The sequence below is a fragment of the Leopardus geoffroyi genome, chromosome C1, assembly GCF_018350155.1.
Source record: "Leopardus geoffroyi isolate Oge1 chromosome C1, O.geoffroyi_Oge1_pat1.0, whole genome shotgun sequence".
In the NCBI taxonomy this organism is placed as follows: domain Eukaryota; kingdom Metazoa; phylum Chordata; class Mammalia; order Carnivora; family Felidae; genus Leopardus; species Leopardus geoffroyi.
Window position 1 is genome coordinate 14,420,443 of NC_059328.1, and position 18,446 is coordinate 14,438,888.

At 52.8% G+C, this 18,446-nt stretch overlaps 1 protein-coding gene across 7 annotated transcripts in view; it reads right to left on the reverse strand.

Annotated features, from left to right (window-relative positions):
- Window positions 1-18,446, reverse strand: part of TMCO4 (transmembrane and coiled-coil domains 4) — a 96,211-nt gene that overhangs the window by 59,439 nt on the left and 18,326 nt on the right. For all 7 annotated transcript variants that reach the window (XM_045475888.1, XM_045475887.1, XM_045475889.1 and 4 more), the window contains 2 exons: window positions 15,969-16,143; window positions 15,229-15,256 (listed from right to left, as the gene is read on the reverse strand). In XM_045475888.1, the coding sequence (XP_045331844.1) occupies window positions 15,229-15,256; window positions 15,969-16,143 (203 nt within the window). The remainder of the gene's footprint in view (window positions 1-15,228; window positions 15,257-15,968; window positions 16,144-18,446) is intronic.

The following is an 18,446-nucleotide window of genomic DNA, read 5'->3' on the forward strand; positions in this document are numbered from 1 at the left end:
TGGTGAAAACAGGTAGGTGCTCGAGGACATCGCTGCTGGGAGTGTGTGTTGATTTTAACCGCCGAGGGCAGCGATTTGACGATATGGATCAAAACCTGAGCACAGTGCACACCCCCAAAATCGTAGAGACGGAAAGGAAATGGCAGCTGGGGGCTAGGAGAGGGGACAAGGGGAGTCAGTGTTGATGGGGACAGACTTTCAGTTTTGCAGGATGAAAAGAGCTCTGGAGATGGACGGACGGTGGTGGGAGCACAGCACGGTGAATTGGGGAATGCTACTGAACCGTACAGTTAAAAGTGGGTAAAACACTGAAGTGTATGTTACGTGTATTTTGCCGCAATTAACAAAAAGTGGGTGGGAGGAGGTGTGCATCCCCATTGGCCCAGGAATTCCATTTCTGAAACCCTAAATCTTTTTTTTTTAAGTGTTTATTTTTGAGAGAGAGACAGAGAGGGAGAGAGAGACAGAGCACGAGCGGGGGAAGGGGCAGAGAGATACAGAATCTGAAGCAGACTCCAGGCTCCGAGCTGTCAGCACAGAGCCCGACGCGGGGCTCGAACCACGAACATGATCATGACCTGGGCCGAAGTCAGACGCTCAACCGGCTGAGCCACCCAGGTGCCCCTCTGAAACTCTAAATCTTAAGAAAACAATCCCAGATGTAGAAAACAGTAAGCGAAGGCCCTACTTTATAAGGTGAGAGTGATAACAATCTGGAGACTTCTAACATCAGGGGGTTAGACAGGTAAACCACAGCATGTCCACCCTGTGGAGAATAAGCCATTAAAAAAAAAAAAAAGATTCCTAAGAAGTTTGTAAATCTGAAAAAAATGCTTATGTAATGAAAGAAATTTTTAAATGGAGAGATTTCTTGATAATATGGCATCAGGGCCCAACTAAGAGGAAAAAAAAAAAAAAACAACAAAACACTGCATAGGAAAAAGGGAGAGAAATATACCAAATAGGATTTTTTTCCCATCTTTCCAAAATTATCCATAATGAGCTTGGGTTAATTTTCTAATTGGAACAATTAAGCGACCAAAGGTGGTCTGTCCAAGCTCTATTTATTATAGCCCGAAAGCTTGTAAGAATGCGTTAGTATCTGGTTAGAGCAGAGTGGGGGACCTGAGGGTGCCCCATGTCAGAGAGTGACACGGCTCAGCCACCCAAACGAGACCGGGAATACACCCACCCTCCTCCTTCACCCTCACAGCCCAAGGGCCCGGGACCCTTAGTTTATCCAAAAGCAGCTCTAATGCGTCCTTTCCCTGCTTCTCCCCCGCCCCCACCCCCTTCCATTAGGAGGGCGGCCTTTTCGACCAGGACAGTCTGGTGGTCCCTGTTCTCTGTAGAGAACCTGGCCGCTCTCCCACATGGTGAGCTTAGCGGGGCAGCGAGGCCCCTCGGGGTGAGGCATGTCAGCACCTCAAGTCCCCAAACTGCCACCATAGTCTCCTGTCATCCGCTGACACTGGGGCTCCCCTCTGCCTCACCCAACTGGCTCCAAACTCTGGTGGGGGCAAGAGGGGTGTTACTCGGACCCCTGAGTACCACTCCCCCCCCACCAAGAGATTCTGGTTCCATAGTGGTGGGACAGGCCCCCGGGGCCCGTCCCTGCAGGTACACAGCCAGATTTGAGGACCACTGGCCCGGGGGCCGGGAGTCGGAGGCACAGAGCTGCTGTTACTCCTGACTCTGCTCTCGGGTCTCCCTCCCTCAGTCTCCCACTTGCCCTCCTTGATTCTTCCCCAACCCAGAAACAACTCCATGACTGGATATGGGACTCCAGTCAGGGGTCTCACTCTGCTTTCTTTTTTCTTTGGTGATCATGAAGCAATTGGTCATGACAGAACCCAATCCAAACCCTAACCTGACCTATGAGACCCCCTGGTCAAAGTCCCTGACCTTGCCTTCTAGAATGTTCTTGCTTCAGGGCCTGTGCACTTGCTGTGTCCACTACCTAAAAAGGCTCATTCCTCAGATCTTCATGTGGGGCGTCTCCCTATTCAGGTTTCTGTTTATTTTTTAATGTTTATTTTTGAGAGAGAGAGTGAGCGAGCACGAGCTGGAGAAAGGTAGAGAGAGAGGGAGACACAGAATCTGAAGCAGGTTCCAGGCTCTGAGCTGTCAGCACAGAGTGCGGGGCTCGAACCCCACAAACCGTGAGATCATGACCTGAGCGGAAGTCGGATGCTTAACCGACTGAGCCACCCGGGCGGCCCTCAGGTCTCTGTTTAAATCCTCCTGCCCAGAGAGGCCTTCCTGACCATCCCTCCAGCACTCTCCATTCCTTTTCCCTGCATTTCGTTCCGCACAGAGCTTCCTACTGTCTCATATATTCATTTACTTGTTTGTCTCTCCTCCCGAAATATAAATGTTACAAGGGTAATCACTGCTCTATCTTTAGTCCTTAGCATAGTGCTTGCCACAAAGAATAAATGTTCAATGAGTAACTTGACAGATCTGGGTAGGGACCCTCTCTGTGTGTCTAACCCTGGGCAAATAGCACATCCTCGTTCAGGTGGAAAACGGAAGTGGTGAGAGTCACCTCACAAAGTTTTGAGGAGAGGACTCCTGGTCCACGAGCGGCCCCTGATGAATGTCACGGAATTAGACTCCTGCGCTGGGTGTCCGCAGTGTGGGCAATCATATTATACTAAAGTAGTAGTGGCTAGCCTTCAACATGACACAGCCCCCCCCCAAAGTCCTGAAGTTTCAGCTTCTGTGGAGTAGACCGGCTCCTTCCGTGCACTAGGGCACTCGGAGTGAGCCACGATCTGGTAGCCTTTGCCCTGCTGTCCTGGACTGCCTCCTTAGATGAGCAACTGTGTACGTGCTGGGGAACAGACACGTCGTGGCTTGGGATCACTAGGTCAGTTAAAGCCTCACACAGGAGCTCCTCACTTTCTCAAAGGATCAAAGATGACTGCACCCAGGCGATAGTCGAGCTGTGGAAATTCAGCCAGCCTTGGCCATGGGGATTAATTGGTGGCAATCATAATTACCTGCTAATTCATACTCCACTGGTTAAGCCAGCAGTGATTCAGCTTCTGGAATATAGGTTACCAGATGCACAGGAGATTAACCTCCCAAGATATTCTCAGGCATGGGGTTCTGGAACGTCAGCCTCCTGTAAGGGTCACGGGGGGGGGGGGGCCAGGCTGCAGGATTTGGGGCTGAGGTTCTTTCAAGGCAGGTGGTGGGCAGTTGGGGAGAGGCAGGAGCCTCCGGCAACCTTGACGGTGGGGTTTTCTGGTCTCTGCGGCCAACTTGCCGGGTGGCCCAAGTTCACTGCCCAAGGGCCTGACTATCCTGCTGTGGAGCTCAGGTCAAACGCCTGGGCCTTGTTCCTGGTTTTTCTTGTTGCCCTACCCCGACACCCAGTCCCACCAGTGCTGTCAGCTGCACCTCCACAATCTATCCTGAGTCTGACCCTGGCACCCGATTCCCACCACCGCCGCCTGCCGCTGCCCCTGTGACCACCTTCCCTCTTCAACTACCAGCCGTCACGCAGGTACTCATCTTTCACTCTTGCCAGCACTATACTTGCCACACAGCAGCCAGAAGGGCAAAGTCATACGGCAGATCGCGCTCTCTCCCCAACTAAAAATTCTCCCAGTGCACTCAGAATAAAATCCACACTTCCTCCCCTGCTCCGCAAGGCTGTACATTAGCTGGCCCCTAGCCACCCTCCCTCTCCCGCATCACTTTCCACTGACTCCTGTGTCATGCACCAGTATCTGGCCCAACAGGAAGGCAAGCTCTTTCCCACCCCAGGGCCTTTGCGCTTGCTTTTCTAACTCGAAAGCTCCTCCCTCCCCCGGAGCTCTGCCAGGCTGGTCCCTTCTCATCACTCAGGTTGCAAATATCACCTTCTTAGAGAAGCCATCAGCCTCTAAAGTACAGCAGCCCACTTCTGGTCATGCTGTCCCCACCCCCGGTTCCCACCACCCTTGGATCTGTGGATAGAGTTATTGTCCGGCTCTCCCCACCAGAGAGTCAGGCCCACGAGGGCAGAAACCTTGGCTTTGTTCCTTGTCTCCCAGGACGATGCTCGGCAATTAGTAAGACGTGTTGGCTCATTAACTAACTGAAGCTCTCCCTTGTCTGCCAGGATTCTCTGACATGCCCACTCTTTTCTGCTTCCTACCTCCAGCCGAGACTTATTCTGTTTCTAGGACCATCTGAGTCCTGCTTCCCCAGGAGACAAGGAGACAGCGGCTTTACTGGGTAAGGCCTCTCTCCTCCTCTGGGTAGGGTCATCTCTTACAGTGATGAATTACTCTTGAATGTCAAAGTCTTCACAGCGCCTAGCATACTCTCTCTTGGACCTGTTTATCATTCAGTTCCTTCCTTAAGTGCTGCCTCCTCTGAGAAGTCCTCCCTGACTCTACTGCTTTCTATCCCTTTATCAGGAGGTATTTTCTTATCGCCATTTAAAGCTAAATTTTTAGTTTTATTTATTTATCTATTCATTTTTAAGTTTATTTATTTATTTTGAGAGATGCGGGAGCAGAGAGAGAGGGAGAGAGAGAGAGAATCCCAAGCAGGCTCCACAGCATCAACGCAGAGCCAGGCATGGGGTTCGACCCCACGAACCGTGAGATCATGACCTGAGCTGAAATCAAGAGTTGGAGGCTTAACCAACTGAGCCACCCAGGCACCCCCTATCTATTATTTATTTTTTTTTTAATTTTTTAAAAAATATTTATTTATTTTTGAGACAGAGAGAGACAGAGCATGAGTGGGGATGGGGCAGAGAGAGAGGGAGACAGAGAATCTGAAACAGGCTCCAGGCTCTGAGCGGTCAGCACAGAGCCCGACGCGGGGCTTGAAATCACGGACCGTGAGATCATGACCTGAGCCGAAGTTGGACGCTTAACCGACCAAGCCACCCAGGCGCCCCTATTTATTTTTTAATGTGCATTTAGTTTGAGAGAAAGAGAGCGCATGCAAGTGTGGGAGGGGTGGAGACAGAGAGAGAATCCCAAGCAGGCTCCACGCTGTCCGCACGGCGCCTGACACGGGGCCCAAACCCACAAACCGTGAGATCACGACGTGAGCCGAGATCAAGAGTTGGACGCTCACCGACTAAGCCACCCGGGCGCCCCTAAAACTTTTCAATTTGCCTACTAGTTTATCGTTTTTGTCTCTCCTTCTAGGAAATAAGCTACAAATTCATTGTACATCCCTAGCACCTAGCTCTGTGCCTAAAACCAAGCAGATGTGTAATTATCTTTGTAAGAGTGAAGAACGGAGTATTTGTAGGAATGAACGAACGAACGAACGGGTCTCAGTTGGGAGAGGTCCAAAATAGGGGAGCATAATTATGCTGGAAGAGATTCGTATCCCCTTCTGGCAGAAACACCCTGCGATTAATAATCATATTCATACTGGAAGCTTCACATATGCACTGCTCACTCGAAACCACACTTGGTGCTGCCCTCCACATGCACTGATTCCCTGAACCCTCACAGCCGCTGCAGGAGGCAGCTGCTATGGTATCTCCATTTAATCAAAGAGGAAACAGAGGCACAGAGAGCTTGGTCGCTTGCCCCGGGTCGCCCAGCTGGTGAGTGGTGAAGCGGGCGGTCTGGCTGCAGAGGCTGTGCCCTTGTCCTGGCCCAGAACACAGGAGCCACAGCTGAGACAGCAAAACACGGTCTTGACGCACCTCCCAAGCTGACACATGGCTTTTGGCTTCTGCTCCTCCCTCCTGGCCTCCCCTCGAATCTGTGTCAGGCTTTGATCTTCCCCAGCCTGCCTGGCAGTGGGCAGTGGGACCCCACGACCGCCCTGGCTGATCCTGTCCCAGTCCAGCGCCTGGGCTGGCACTTCTGGAAACCCACCCAAAGGACTAAGGCCAGAGAAGCTGGTCTCCTGAGGTCCCTTCCAGCTCAGAGATCTAAGGGTCAGCCCCAGGGTACCTGTCCCCACCCCCACCTTCCCCCCACCCTCTCTGGGAGGAACCTGCAAAAGTCCAAGGTCAGATGGGCTTGGAGCAGCCCCAGGGCAGCCTCTGCACCCCCACCTCTCGGGACCTCAAGAGACGGGAATCTCCAAGTCAGCATGTGAATGCAGATGTGGTGACGTGCGGTCTTGAGACCCACAATGGGAGGTCACAGGGGAGCTGGTGAAAATTCAGATCCCCAGGCCCCACGTGCAGGTGTGGCATGGGGCTCAGGAATCTGCACCTTTAACAAGCTCCCCAGGAGATCCTGGAGCGGGTGGTCCCCACTGTGAGAAACACAGCAGGGGGCGTCCTGGTCTGAGAAGGTCTGGGCACCCTGATGCCCAGAGGCAGGGGCGTGATCAAGACGGCCCCTTGTGCTACCTGGGCGGGAAGGAAAATCGTTGTCCACGGCACCCCTACTGAAGTGCCAGGTATCATCACCCCAGGAGCTTGCACGTGTGATTGGCCGCCCTCCCAACGGTCTTAGGAGCTTGGAATGATGATACTCAGCTTTGTACAAGAGGGAAGCCCAGAAGCAGGGAAACTTTCTAAGTCACTCATCTGAGAGAGTGATGAGCCTGGATAACGATGCGGGGCTTATCTGATGCCAACGTTTCTGTTCATTCCACTGTGGCTGTCTTTTTTTTTTTTTTTTTTTAATGTTTATTCATTTTTGGAGAGAGAGAGCATTAACAGGGCAGGGGCAGAGAGAGAGGGAGACACAGGATCTGAGCCAGGCTCCAGGCGCTGAGCTGTCAGCACTGAGCCCGATGCGGGGCTCAAACTCACGAACCACGAGATCATGACCTGAGCTGAGGTTGGATGCCTCACCAACTGAGCCACCCAGGCGCCCCTCTGTGCCTGTCTTTTAAAGGCAAATCTAGGGGCGCCTGGGTGGCTCAGTCGGTTAAGCGTCTGACTTCGGCTCAGGTCATGATCTCGCGGTTCGTGAGTTCGAGCCCCACGTCAGGCTCTGTGCTGACAGCTCAGCACCTGGAGCCTGTTTCTGATTCTGTGTCTCCCTCTCTCTCTCTGACCCTCCCCTGTTCATGCTCTGTCTCTCTCTGTCTTAAAAATAAATAAACGTTTAAAAAAAAAAAGGCAAATCTACTATGGAGTGAGTTTGGGGGTTCTAGGGCAATCCTGTGAGGTCAGCGGCAAATCCTATTTTCCGTGTTCCATGTTCAGGGGTATGTAGCGTGTGCATACAATTCCAGGCATGGCCCTAGGCCATGGTCCACAAGCACATATAAAGGTGACAAATCACCCTGTTCTTTAGATAATCTTAGTGTGGTGGTTGGTGGGGGAGGGAGCGGGGGCGGGGGGGGGGGTGGGTAGTGACCGGCTGGTGTGGGGAACCTAGGGATCTCAGCTCTGCCACCAGGGGGCAGGAGTGTGCCAGCCCCTGCACCCACCTCAGACACACAACCACATACTGCGGAACCCCTTGGTGCCCAGCTGGTCCCTCTGGCCGAGGAAGAGCAAGGGGCACGTCTGAAGTCACCCAGGGTGTTCATGACAGAGCCAGGGGCCAGAACCCGCCCTTCTGGGCTCCTTCCTCCCCCAGCATCTCCCAAGAGAGAAGCTACTGCATTTTGCACGTCATTGTCCAGCGCTGTCCTGGGCACCAGAGGCCAAGCAGCACCTCTGGAGAGCAGTGCGAAATGCTGGCTGCACCCCAGGTCTTGTAATAACAAGGCTGCCCTCCCCACGTTTTCTTTCTTCTTTTTTTAATTTATTTTTGGGAGAGACGGAGAAAGACAGAACTTCTTATGCGAAGACCCCGGCTAAGAAGTCAGGACAGGAGGTACTACCCTGCTACTGTCCACACCGTGCACCGTGTTAGGCAGGCCGGGGACTTGTTCACTCCTCTCCCGAGGGTTTGAGGACACACGTCTCAGCCTGTACACATACAACTGTCACCCAGCCTGCTGTGCCAGCATCCCCTCAACTGACCGACTTAAATTTTTTTTTTTTTAACGTTTATTTATTTTTGAGACAGAGAGAGACAGAGCATGAACAGGGGAGGGTCAGAGAGAGAGGGAGACACAGAATCTGAAACAGGCTCCAGGCTCTGAGCTGTCAGCACAGAGCCCGACGCGGGGCTCGAACCCACAGATGGCGAGATCGTGACCTGAGCCGAAGTCGGACGCTCAACTGACTGAGCCACCCAGGCACCCCTCAACTCACCGACATTTAGAAACTTCGAGAAAATGTATCCCCATTTTTACACTAAGTGAACTTTTTTTGCATGTAAAGAATCTACGCCTTACTCCAACCCCGTCCCACGCTGCCCACCACTAGGCCCTGGGTTTAAGCTTTTCTGTCTGCCTCTCGTCTTCACTTTGCGACGCAGAACACAGATGGAGGGATGCGACCTTTAGGACGGCCCCCCCCCCCCTCACAGGGCAGGAACTGACCTCGGATTGTTCCGGGTATGACGCCTGCCTTTTCCGTCCACGGCTTATTTCAGGGGGACAATTAAGGGCATGAGGGTGGTGACAAGGCTACTTCAAGGTCATGGTCCTTCAGCTCCACCTTCTCGTTCTTCCTGCCACCCGGGGTACCCCCTCTCAATTCTGACCTTGTCAAATCTCCTCAAAGTCAGCTACGAGGAAGAGGATTTTTTAATCAATTTCTACCTACGTGGGAAGCACAGCAGGAGCTAAGAGTAGACTCTAGAACCACGCTGCCGGTGTCTGAACCCTGGCCCCACCGCTTTGCAGCTGTGTGACCTTAGGCAGGTTATTTCCCTCTCTGGGCCACAGTTTCTTCTTTTGTAAAATGGAAACAGTAATAGCATCTGCGCATTAGGGTCACTGTGGTGTTTAATGAATTAGTATAAAGACTTAGCTCAGGGTGTGCACACAGTGGGCCCTCAAGGAGTATCAGCTATGAGGAGAACTACTCTCAGGGCCTCGCACAGGACCAGGCACACACAGTGGGTGCTCAGTTCTTACCTGCCGGTGTTTGGACCGGTTTTTGATACTGATAACAGGTTGCATGAATCTCAAGTTGCAGACAAAAACACTCAGCAATCAGGTGATGGTGTTTGCAATTTCACCACGCCACGACACCAACACCTCAGTCTTCTCTGATTCATCAGGGAGGGAGGGTTTGCAACTCAGTAATTAATAAAGACATCACAAAGTGGAATCAAGTCTGTGCGAAGACTGCCTGGACGTCCAGTCCCATAGCCTGGAGTCGATGCTATCTTTGGATTCAGAGTACAGAGGGCAAACCCCACGATTCAGGTGAAGTTTCCTGGCCACCAGCGCAGAGCTCACGGTGACACTCACTTTGCCTTCAATGGAATTTCGAAACTTCCTTTGAAATGTAACCCTGGGCTACTCATTTAACCTCCTGAGCCTGACTGCCTCCCCGGTCAGTGGGGGTAATATTGCCTTCCTCAGCAGTTGACCTGAGGATTATATACTGTGTAGCAATTCCCAGTCCACGTGCAGAACCTAGGAGAGCAACTAGAATAACTTATAAAGATTACCAGCTGTACATAAACCGGCCCCACCTGAGATGGGCGAATTCTGGGTCCTAGAGCACTGGTTCTCAACCAGGGACATTTTTGCTCCCCAGACGACATTTGGCAACTTTGCAGACATTTTTGGTTGTCACAACCCAGGAAGGGCTACTGGTATCTAGTGAGTGGAGGCCAGGGACGCTGCTCAACGTCCTACAGTGCATGGATGACCCCGGAACAAAGAATGATCCAGTCCCAAATGCCAATAGTGCCGAGCTTGAGGAACCTGGCTGAGAGCTATCAGTTTGGATTCAGTGGAACCTTCACATAGAGAAGACTCATTTTTTTCAGTTGCGTGGGGAAAGAGTGTGGTGGGTTGTTAGTGGATGAAGAGAACATGATTAGCACACACACAAGTCCACCCAGCTGCCAAGATGGCACCGTCTGGTGACGAAGATGCCAGTACTGTCGGTAAAGGTCAAACTTCCAGGAAGTTCTGAGAAATGCCGTCTTTCATACTGAATTTCTGGGCTGATTCCATGACTAATCACTCCACCTCACACCCAGAGAAAAACCTAAGGGCACAGAAAGCCTCTTCCTATTGTATTAATCTCTGTAGAAGAAGATGGTTTAACCCTCAAGTTCAGACAAACCACCTTGCTAATATCCAAGCTCATTCTCTACAGGAAGGCCATCTATCCACCCACCCATCCATCCATCCACCCACCCATCCATCCATCCATCCATCCATCCATCCATCCATCCTTCCATTTATCCATTCATTGATTCATCCATTCACCCTTCTGTCCACCTGTCCACTTGTTCTTCCTCCCATCCATCCATCCATCCATTCTTCTGTCCATCCTTCTATCCATCCATCCTTCCATCTATCCATCTAATAATTACTATATGCCTACTACGTGCCCATCAGTGTGATAGGTGTTGGGATGCAATGGTGAACAAGCCAGACCAGGGCCCTGCCCTCGTGGAGTTTATGGGGGAAGTAAGTACCTAAAAAAATGGGCCAACAATGACCCTGATCTTCTCCCTCCAAGATCCCTAACTGTGCTCTTAGAACCAAAGACAGTTTTTGTTTGTTTGTTTGTTTGTTTGTTGTTTTTAAGGAGCATCTGGCTGTTGCCCCTTATTTTTATTTGATATTGCAGTTCAGAGAGGCTAAGTGGCTTGATCAAGGTCACACAACGAGGGCGTCTCAGGGACAGGGTAAGTATCCAGCTTTCCTGATTTCCAGGGCTTTGCCATTTACCTCTAACCCCCACCACATGTGAGCGGCACCCATGGCCAGCTCTGTTCACAGCACTTGGCATGTGTTTCTCACTGAATCCTTACCACCACCTTGTAAAGACTACTCTTATTCTCATTTGACACCTTAGGAAACCGAGGCACAGAGACGTTCAGTTACTTGCCAAAGTACAACCTGAACTTTAACACCCAGGCAGGCTGGCTCCCGAAATGCCCCCACTTCTTGGTCCCTGGTTCTTCATTAATATGGATAAAGAGTTAGCCATGACAACTACTGGCGAGCCAGTCCCACCTCTGGACCTCATTTCCCCATCTCTATGATGAGATGGCAGTCTAGATGGTTTCAGGGTCCCACCTCTGACCTCTGTAGACCTTTGGAACCCCAGCACCTGCCCCCACTGGGTCCCAGTGTGTTGCTGAAGCTACTCTTGTTCATGTCTGCAGGCACTTGGTGAGGCCATCAGATAAGCCGAAGGCCCCCCGATGTGATCGGGGACTGGTGTTATTCAGATACGGGGTTCTATGACATTCCGTGGGGACGCCTCTGGATATCCCAACCCTTGGGGGTAAAATCTGCTAAGGCTTTGGTTAGCAGTACTCGTTTTAGAAAGTCGAGCTCTGCCACTCACCAGCTTAGGCCAGTTACTCAGCTACTCTGAGCTGAGGTTTGCTCATCTGTAAAGTGGGCGGGGTGCCTGCAGTAAAGGTGGCTGTGAGGGTGAAACGCAACAATGTGTGAAAAGGGCCAGGTGCCAAGTGGTGGTTACTGTCAATAGAATCTAAAAGGCAGTGCTGGGCTCAATGCAGCTCAGAGAACGCCCCTGGGATGTACCGGGTGGTGACATGACATAAGACACGCAGTTTTAAACCCACCCCAACTGTTCTGCAAGAACAAGACCTTGTGGCCAAGGTCACCCATAGCAGAAGGGGTAAGTTGCGTTCTAACTGCTCGAGGGTGCTCGGGAGGGTTTGTGGTTTGCAGGTGGGGGGCAGGAAGCGGGGTGGGATGAACACGGCTCTCCAGGTAAGGGAGAAACTGAGGCAAACGCAGGAGCACTGGGACAGCTTCTCCTCCCACCCAGTGGTAAGGCAGTGGGACAAAGTGCTGGTCCGGGAAGCCAGAGACCTGGGTCTGACTCCTAGTCTGCCTCTGGCGCTGTGTGTCCCTGGGAAAGCCTCTTCCCCTCTCTGGGCCTTAATCTCTCCACTTGGAAAAGTGAGAGGCTCATCCAAGATGACCTTGACCATGTGTCTCAGACCTACAAAATGGAAGCAACAGCCTCAACCATGCCCCACCCCCCCACCCGGGGGAGGGGTGCTGCACAGCCCTCAGCAACAGTAGACACTCAGTGAATGCTCGGCTGGTGGCTTAGTCATTACAGGATTATAGCGTGAGAGTGTCTGTGCTCTCCAGCCACTTGGGTCTCAGACCTCCGTGCAAACTCAAATCCTTTCCTCCGCGAGCATCTGGGAGAATCAGACATTATTATCCCTCCCTTACTTCTGTTAAAAAAAAAAACAAAAAACAGGGGCGCCTGGGTGGCGCAGTCGGTTAAGCGTCCGACTTCAGCCAGGTCACGATCTCGTGGTCCGTGAGTTCGAGCCCCGCGTCAGGCTCTGGGCTGGTGGCTCAGAGCCTGGAGCCTGTTTCTGATTCTGTGTCTCCCTCTCTCTCTGCCCCTCCCCTGTTCATGCTCTGTCTCTCTCTGTCCCAAAAATAAATAAACGTTGAAAAAAAAAAAATTAAAAAACAAACAAACAAACAAACAAACCAAAAACCCAAAAGCAGTGATGTGACTGAGCAACGTTCTCAGACCACTTGTGCCACGTCCTGGGGCAAGCCTCGCCAGCAAACAGAGGAGTATTACTTGATGCCACACGTGTCCGAGACCAGGGGCTCAGCAAATCACCCTTGGGGCCCCATTCAGCTCTGAGATATGGAGTGAAAATATTTTGTCTGGATACAGGAGGACCAAAAAATATACTTTGGGTTTTGAGCCTTAGAGCTGTGCTTCTCAGACTATAAAGGAACCCCCTGGGATCCTGTCAATGCACAGATTCTGGTTCAGTAGGCCTGGGTGGTGCCCGAGGGTGGCCTTCCACCAAGGTTCCCGGATGCTGACGCTGCTGGTCCCTGGACCACACTGTGAAAAGCAGGGACTTAAGGCTCTTTCTTTTTAAAAAAAACTACGAAAGAAAAATGTCTTCGTCTCGTTATAAGAAGCCCCAAGGTAGGGTGACCTCTGTGCTCTGCTGTCCTCACGGACCTTGCGCTGAACAAAGCTTTAGTTGCAAGCGTGCGTGAGAAACCAGCTTCTGTGACCTGTCGCGTCGGGCTTGTGTAGGCTCCCTACTCTCTTAGGGTCCCTGACCGCCACTGTGCCTGAAAGCGTCACTTAAGACACACACCAGGATTCCCCAGCTGGATCTGAACATGCAGGCAACCGGCATCGGGCGACCAGAATTCCAGAGACGAGACGTCACTCCTGGTCGCTCTCCTGCATTCCCTCTGTCTGGCCCGTCAGCCATTCTGCTGTCTCTCCATCAGAATGACTCCTGGGGCAGCCCTTCACCCCAGGATCTCGGCTGCCCTCGCTGAGGCCACGTTTCCTCACGTCTAGCTGATAGGGACGCCTCCTAAAGTCTGCCCAGGGGAAATGCACCCTGCTGTCTTCCCCAGCTCAGCCGCCAAGGTGGCTCAAAGCCCTGCCCGCTGGGCTCCTGCCCCCAGTGACCTGCTCCCGTGTGCTCTTTCCTCCCGTGTTCCTGCACACGCTGTTCTCATGATTCCATTCTTCTTCCTCCTCCCACCCTCCACTCCCCACGAGCCAGGGCTCCAACGGGAAGTTGGTGCCACTTTCCCTAGGTACCTTTCTAATGTAATTTTCTGTAATTTTTCCAGCAAAATTTTGCCCCATGTGATGGTCTGGAGGTTGTTGGGATTTCACCGGTCATTCTCTGTTCCTCCTCCCTGCTTGCCGTCAGAATAAACATCGGAGGTCTTTGTGCCAAAACCCCTCGCCAGCTCAGGGAACAGAAGAAGCCGCACACACAGTAACAGGGGAGCCCGGGCAGAGAGGAGGTGGTGGGGAGAATCTGATGCGGAGCTACGGGGGCAGGGGGCTGCTCACGAGGCAGCCCAGGCGTTTGATGGAGAGCACCCTGGGGTGCTGCAGGGGGTTGAATGGTGACCCCAAAAGATACATCCACGCCCTGACACCTGGGGACGTGACCTTATTTGGAAAAAGGATCTCTGCAGATATAATTACGTTAAAGATCTCCAGATGAGGACAACCTGTACAACGTCCTCACAGGAGGCGAGGAGAGGAGGGCAAAGGGAGGAGGAAGCCACGGGACAATGAAGGCAGAGACCAGAGAGATACGGCCACAGGCGGAGGAACACCGGGAGCTAGCAGAATCTGAAAGAGGCAAGAAGGAGTCTCCCCAACAGCCTTCGGAGGGAACAAGACCCTGCCTGACACCTTGCTTTCAGAATTCGGGCCTCCAGAGCTGTGCGAGAATACATTTCTGCAGCTTCAAGCTGCCCAGTTTACGGTAATTTGTCATGACAGCCCCAGGAAAGAAAGCAGGTAGAATCCCACACTGCCACTTGCTGTGCAGCTTTGGGTAAATCACTTAACCTCTCTGAGCCGACTTCCTCATCCACAAAACGGGGCAGTAAGATCTATCTCCTTAATTCATTCAACAGATAGCTACTGAGCATGTACTATGTTCCAGGTGCTATGTTAGGTACTAGAAACACGTGGTGAAGGAAACCAGATGTGGTTCTGCCTGCCTGGCACTGATGGTCCGGAGGAGAAGTCTGCAAAGAATCACGTAACCATTCAACTGCAGCTGTGGCCACGTGGTGCTGGGAGGAGCATCCCAGACGGGGGGTGGGGGTGAGGGGGTGGGGGGCAGAGGCTTCCCCAGGGAACAGATGCCTGAGTGGAGGGTTGAGGGCAAGGTGGGAGTAACTGGATAAGAGGAGCAGGGAAGGGCATGTGCAAAGTCCACGGCGCAGGAAGCACAGGTGCTTGGGGAGGCCGCTGTGGAGAGGGGGGACAGGTGTGCTGAGAGATGAGGCGGGGTAGGCTGGGGGCCACGCTCCTGAGGGCAGTGGGAGCTGCGCGTGGTCCCACGTGCATCTGGAAAGATCACTGAGTTGCAGCGTGAGAACAAAGTGCTGACTGAACGGAGGCAGGAAGACCAGTGAGGATGCCAGGAAGGCGCAATGGTGGCTGGGGCTGGGATGGCAGGTGGAGATAGCGAAGGAACCAGACCCAAGAGCTACTTAGGAGGTAAAACTATGGGGCCTTGAGAAATAACTACCGAGCACCCACAATGTCTGGCACAAACGAAGTGCTTATTGGCTCCCCCATCACACAAGGGTCCCTTTCCTTCCCTGCACCAAAAGACCATGGTGGGGGCGGGGGGGGGGGGGTAGGTCCACAGGTCGCAACACCTGTCACTGGCTTTCCTGGCCAAGGGTGGAGATGAGCACCCCAAATATACAGAACTTAGAAAATCAACTCACCATCCTGGAGGGAGAAGCTCAGAAGGTCCTGGGGGAAAAGGGGACAGGAATTAGCAATACGTTCGATATGTAACTAGCCTGCTTGTTTGAACAGCACTTACTGACTTTTACCAAGTGGGGGAACGAGACCGACAAAATATCTCTGCCCAGTGTTCTAGTGGCGAGCCAGCCACACAGGTAGGAAAACAAAGAAAGAAATGGGTAAGAATTTCAAGGAGGGAAACCCACTGATGCGACAACAGCCGCGTCATAAGCTGCCTGCTGTAACTGCACCCTGAGCAGGTCGAGTGACATACCCAAGGGCACAGAGCAGAGCTTAGCACTCAGGAGCCCGGACTCTGGGGTCAGACTGCCAAGGTTCAAGTCCCGGCTGAGCCACCTGTCAAGCCGCATGTCCCTGAACAAGTTACTTAACCTCTCGGTGCCTCAGTTTTCCCATTTATAAAATGGGGATGATCACACACTCTAACTCATAAAGTGGCTTGGAGAATTAAATGGGCTACTATTTGTAAGGTGCTAGCACATAATAAGCACTGTTTAAGTATGAAATTAAAGCCACGGTAAATATTCAGTAACGGTAACTTACTGTTAGCTCTGATCATCATCCTGTGATATCACGACAAACTATTTTAGCTTTCAATGACCCCACCCCACTAGAAGCGATTTCTAGGCTGACTCTGAAAGGAAATCATTTGTTCTTTCCCCAGCAGCCAGCTGCACCGCCCGGGTGGTGGGTGTACCTGAATGATCACCAATGGGTCGTCCTTCAAGATGGGGTCCTTCAATAAAATGGCAGCAAACACGTCTGCTCCTTCGCCTCCCAGGCCGTTGGCAAAAGCGGTCATGGTTGGCAAGACGGCTCCAGGCAACTCCAGCCACTTCACCAGGCCCGCCACAAATTCTGTGCAGAAGGAGCTGTAAGACAGACATGGCTTAGATCCCAGGGCTCCCAGAACACGTCTCACGAGGCCACTGGGAAGTTCGGGTGAGATGCATTCATGGGTGTGAACAGCCAGCTTGTACAAAAACCACGGTGACCGTGACCCACGGAAGGAGACAGAGAGCCAGAAACTTAATTTCAGGTGATGTGGATCTTAGCTTCTTCTCCCACCAGAACTTTCACCAAAGCAGCTGATGAACCACAGGAAGGAGGGTAATGAGCAGTTACTGACAGGTGGCCCTGCGCCCAGCCTGTGCTGGGGGATTGAGGAATCAGAGGAACAAGGCACCCCCGCCTCAGGGGAGAAGCTCACAGACACGTACATGACTCACACACCCTCGTGCCCTGCCACAGGCCAGGCCAGAGGCAGGAATGGAGCCCCATGTGTCCAGAGAGGGAGTGCCCAGACCCACCTGCAGAGGTGAGGGGCAGCTGCTAGAAGCTGCTAGAAAAGGCATCCTACAGGTGATTTGATCTGCTGCTGTCGGAAATCACTGAGGACATGCTTTCAGGAAAGAAGTCGGCCACTGCAGGAGCAGGTAAGCGCACAGGAAGGGTCTTTCCCCCCACGGTGCCCATGGCCGTCGTTTGCTTTAGTCCCACAGGAGTCCCTGGGCAGGTGATGGACCCCTGGAGGACCCCAGGAGGAAAGGGACCCCTGAGCTGTGGGAAGCACACAGCGTTTGGGAGACTGGGACAGAGTCCACATCAGGCTTTGCTTCAAAGCCAGCAACGTTCCTCACAGTGACCGTGGTGAACTAGGTGGGGGGATGGGGGGCCCCGGAGCAGGGGGTCAATTAGGAGGTGAGTCCACCAGTCCAGAAAAAAAAGGCTGAGGCCTAGAGGCCAAGTCTCTCTGCAAACCCACGTCCCAGCCTGCCTCGACCACACTACCCTGGGGCTCCTCAGGCTGGCTTCTGCACCCTGGGTTCTGACGGGGCCGGGGTGGAATCAGGTCTCCCCAAAACAAATTGAGCTCCCTGGTGGTGTGGGCAACCTCGGGGGGCCCCCATGGATCCCAGGCAGCCCACCCACCCCCTCCCTAGAGCCGCCAGTGCCCAAGCCCAGTGGAGAGGTCGCTGCGGGCCAGCTACAATCCTGCCCTGACAGTGTTATGGTTCAGTCTCCAGGAAGCAAGACTGGCCGCCAGGCCGAGCTGCACTGCAGCCTCAACAGAAGCCTCAGCCAACCCTGCAGGGAGATAGGAGACCCTTCAGGGCTGCCCCCAGTGGGGCCTTTCCACGCCCGCCCCATCAGGCCATCACTGGAAGAGGGCTGCCCAGGAAGGGGGCAGAAGCGTGGGCAAGATGGCTCTCCTCAGCCGAGGCAGCCCCGGCCGTGCGGGCAACCCTGTCTCAGCAGTGGCGGGAGGAGGCCATTCCCGAAGGGACATCTGAGTAATGTGGCACCGTGCCAAGTAAACTGACCTCCTCTTGCCCCAGTTTCCCTATCTGCAAATGGGTTTAAGAGACCAACTGCAAATTTGTTTAATGTTTATTTACTTTGTGTGTGTGTGTGAGAGAGAGAGAAAGAGAGAGAGAGTGTGGGGGAGGGGCAGAGAGAGAGGGAGACCCAGAATCCAAAGCAGGCTCCAGGCTCTGACCTGTCAGCACGGAGCCTGACGTGGGGCTTGAACTCATGGACTGACAGATCATAACTTGAGCCGAAGTCGGACGCTTAACCGACTGAGCCATCCAGGCGCCCTGAGACCAACTTCATTAAGTTGTTTGAGGACTCAATGAGATGATACATACGAAGCATCCAGAGCAGGGCCTGGCATGCAGGAGATCCTCAAGTCATGTCAGCTGGCCTCACTGCTTTGGTTATAACGTGGCCAAGGGAGCTAGCGGAGAATAGGTTTCAGAGTCAGGCTCTGAAGTCCGGTGCCCGGGGAGTCCTGGCTCCCTCAGCGGCTGGGTTCATGTCCTTACTTCACTTCTCTTAGCTTCATTTTCCTCTGCTATAAAATGCGGATGTGCCTCAGAGATTGGATAGAAAGATTAAGTGATATCGTAATAGGGCCTGGCACCTGATAACCCTTCAATAAATGCTAGCTATTGCTACTACAATTATAATTTACCCCACTGCAATCTACTGGGATAACCCCGGGGGTGGTTACATGGGTGTGTATGGAGGCAGGAAACGACGTAGTGAACTAAACATTCCTTCGGAGTAAACTAAGCGGGGCCTGGCCCTGTGTCCAACAAGGAAGTCTTGGATGTAGACAAGCATCTCCTAATAAGAGTGGAGGCGTAGAGAGCACAGCCTCTGGTTCAAA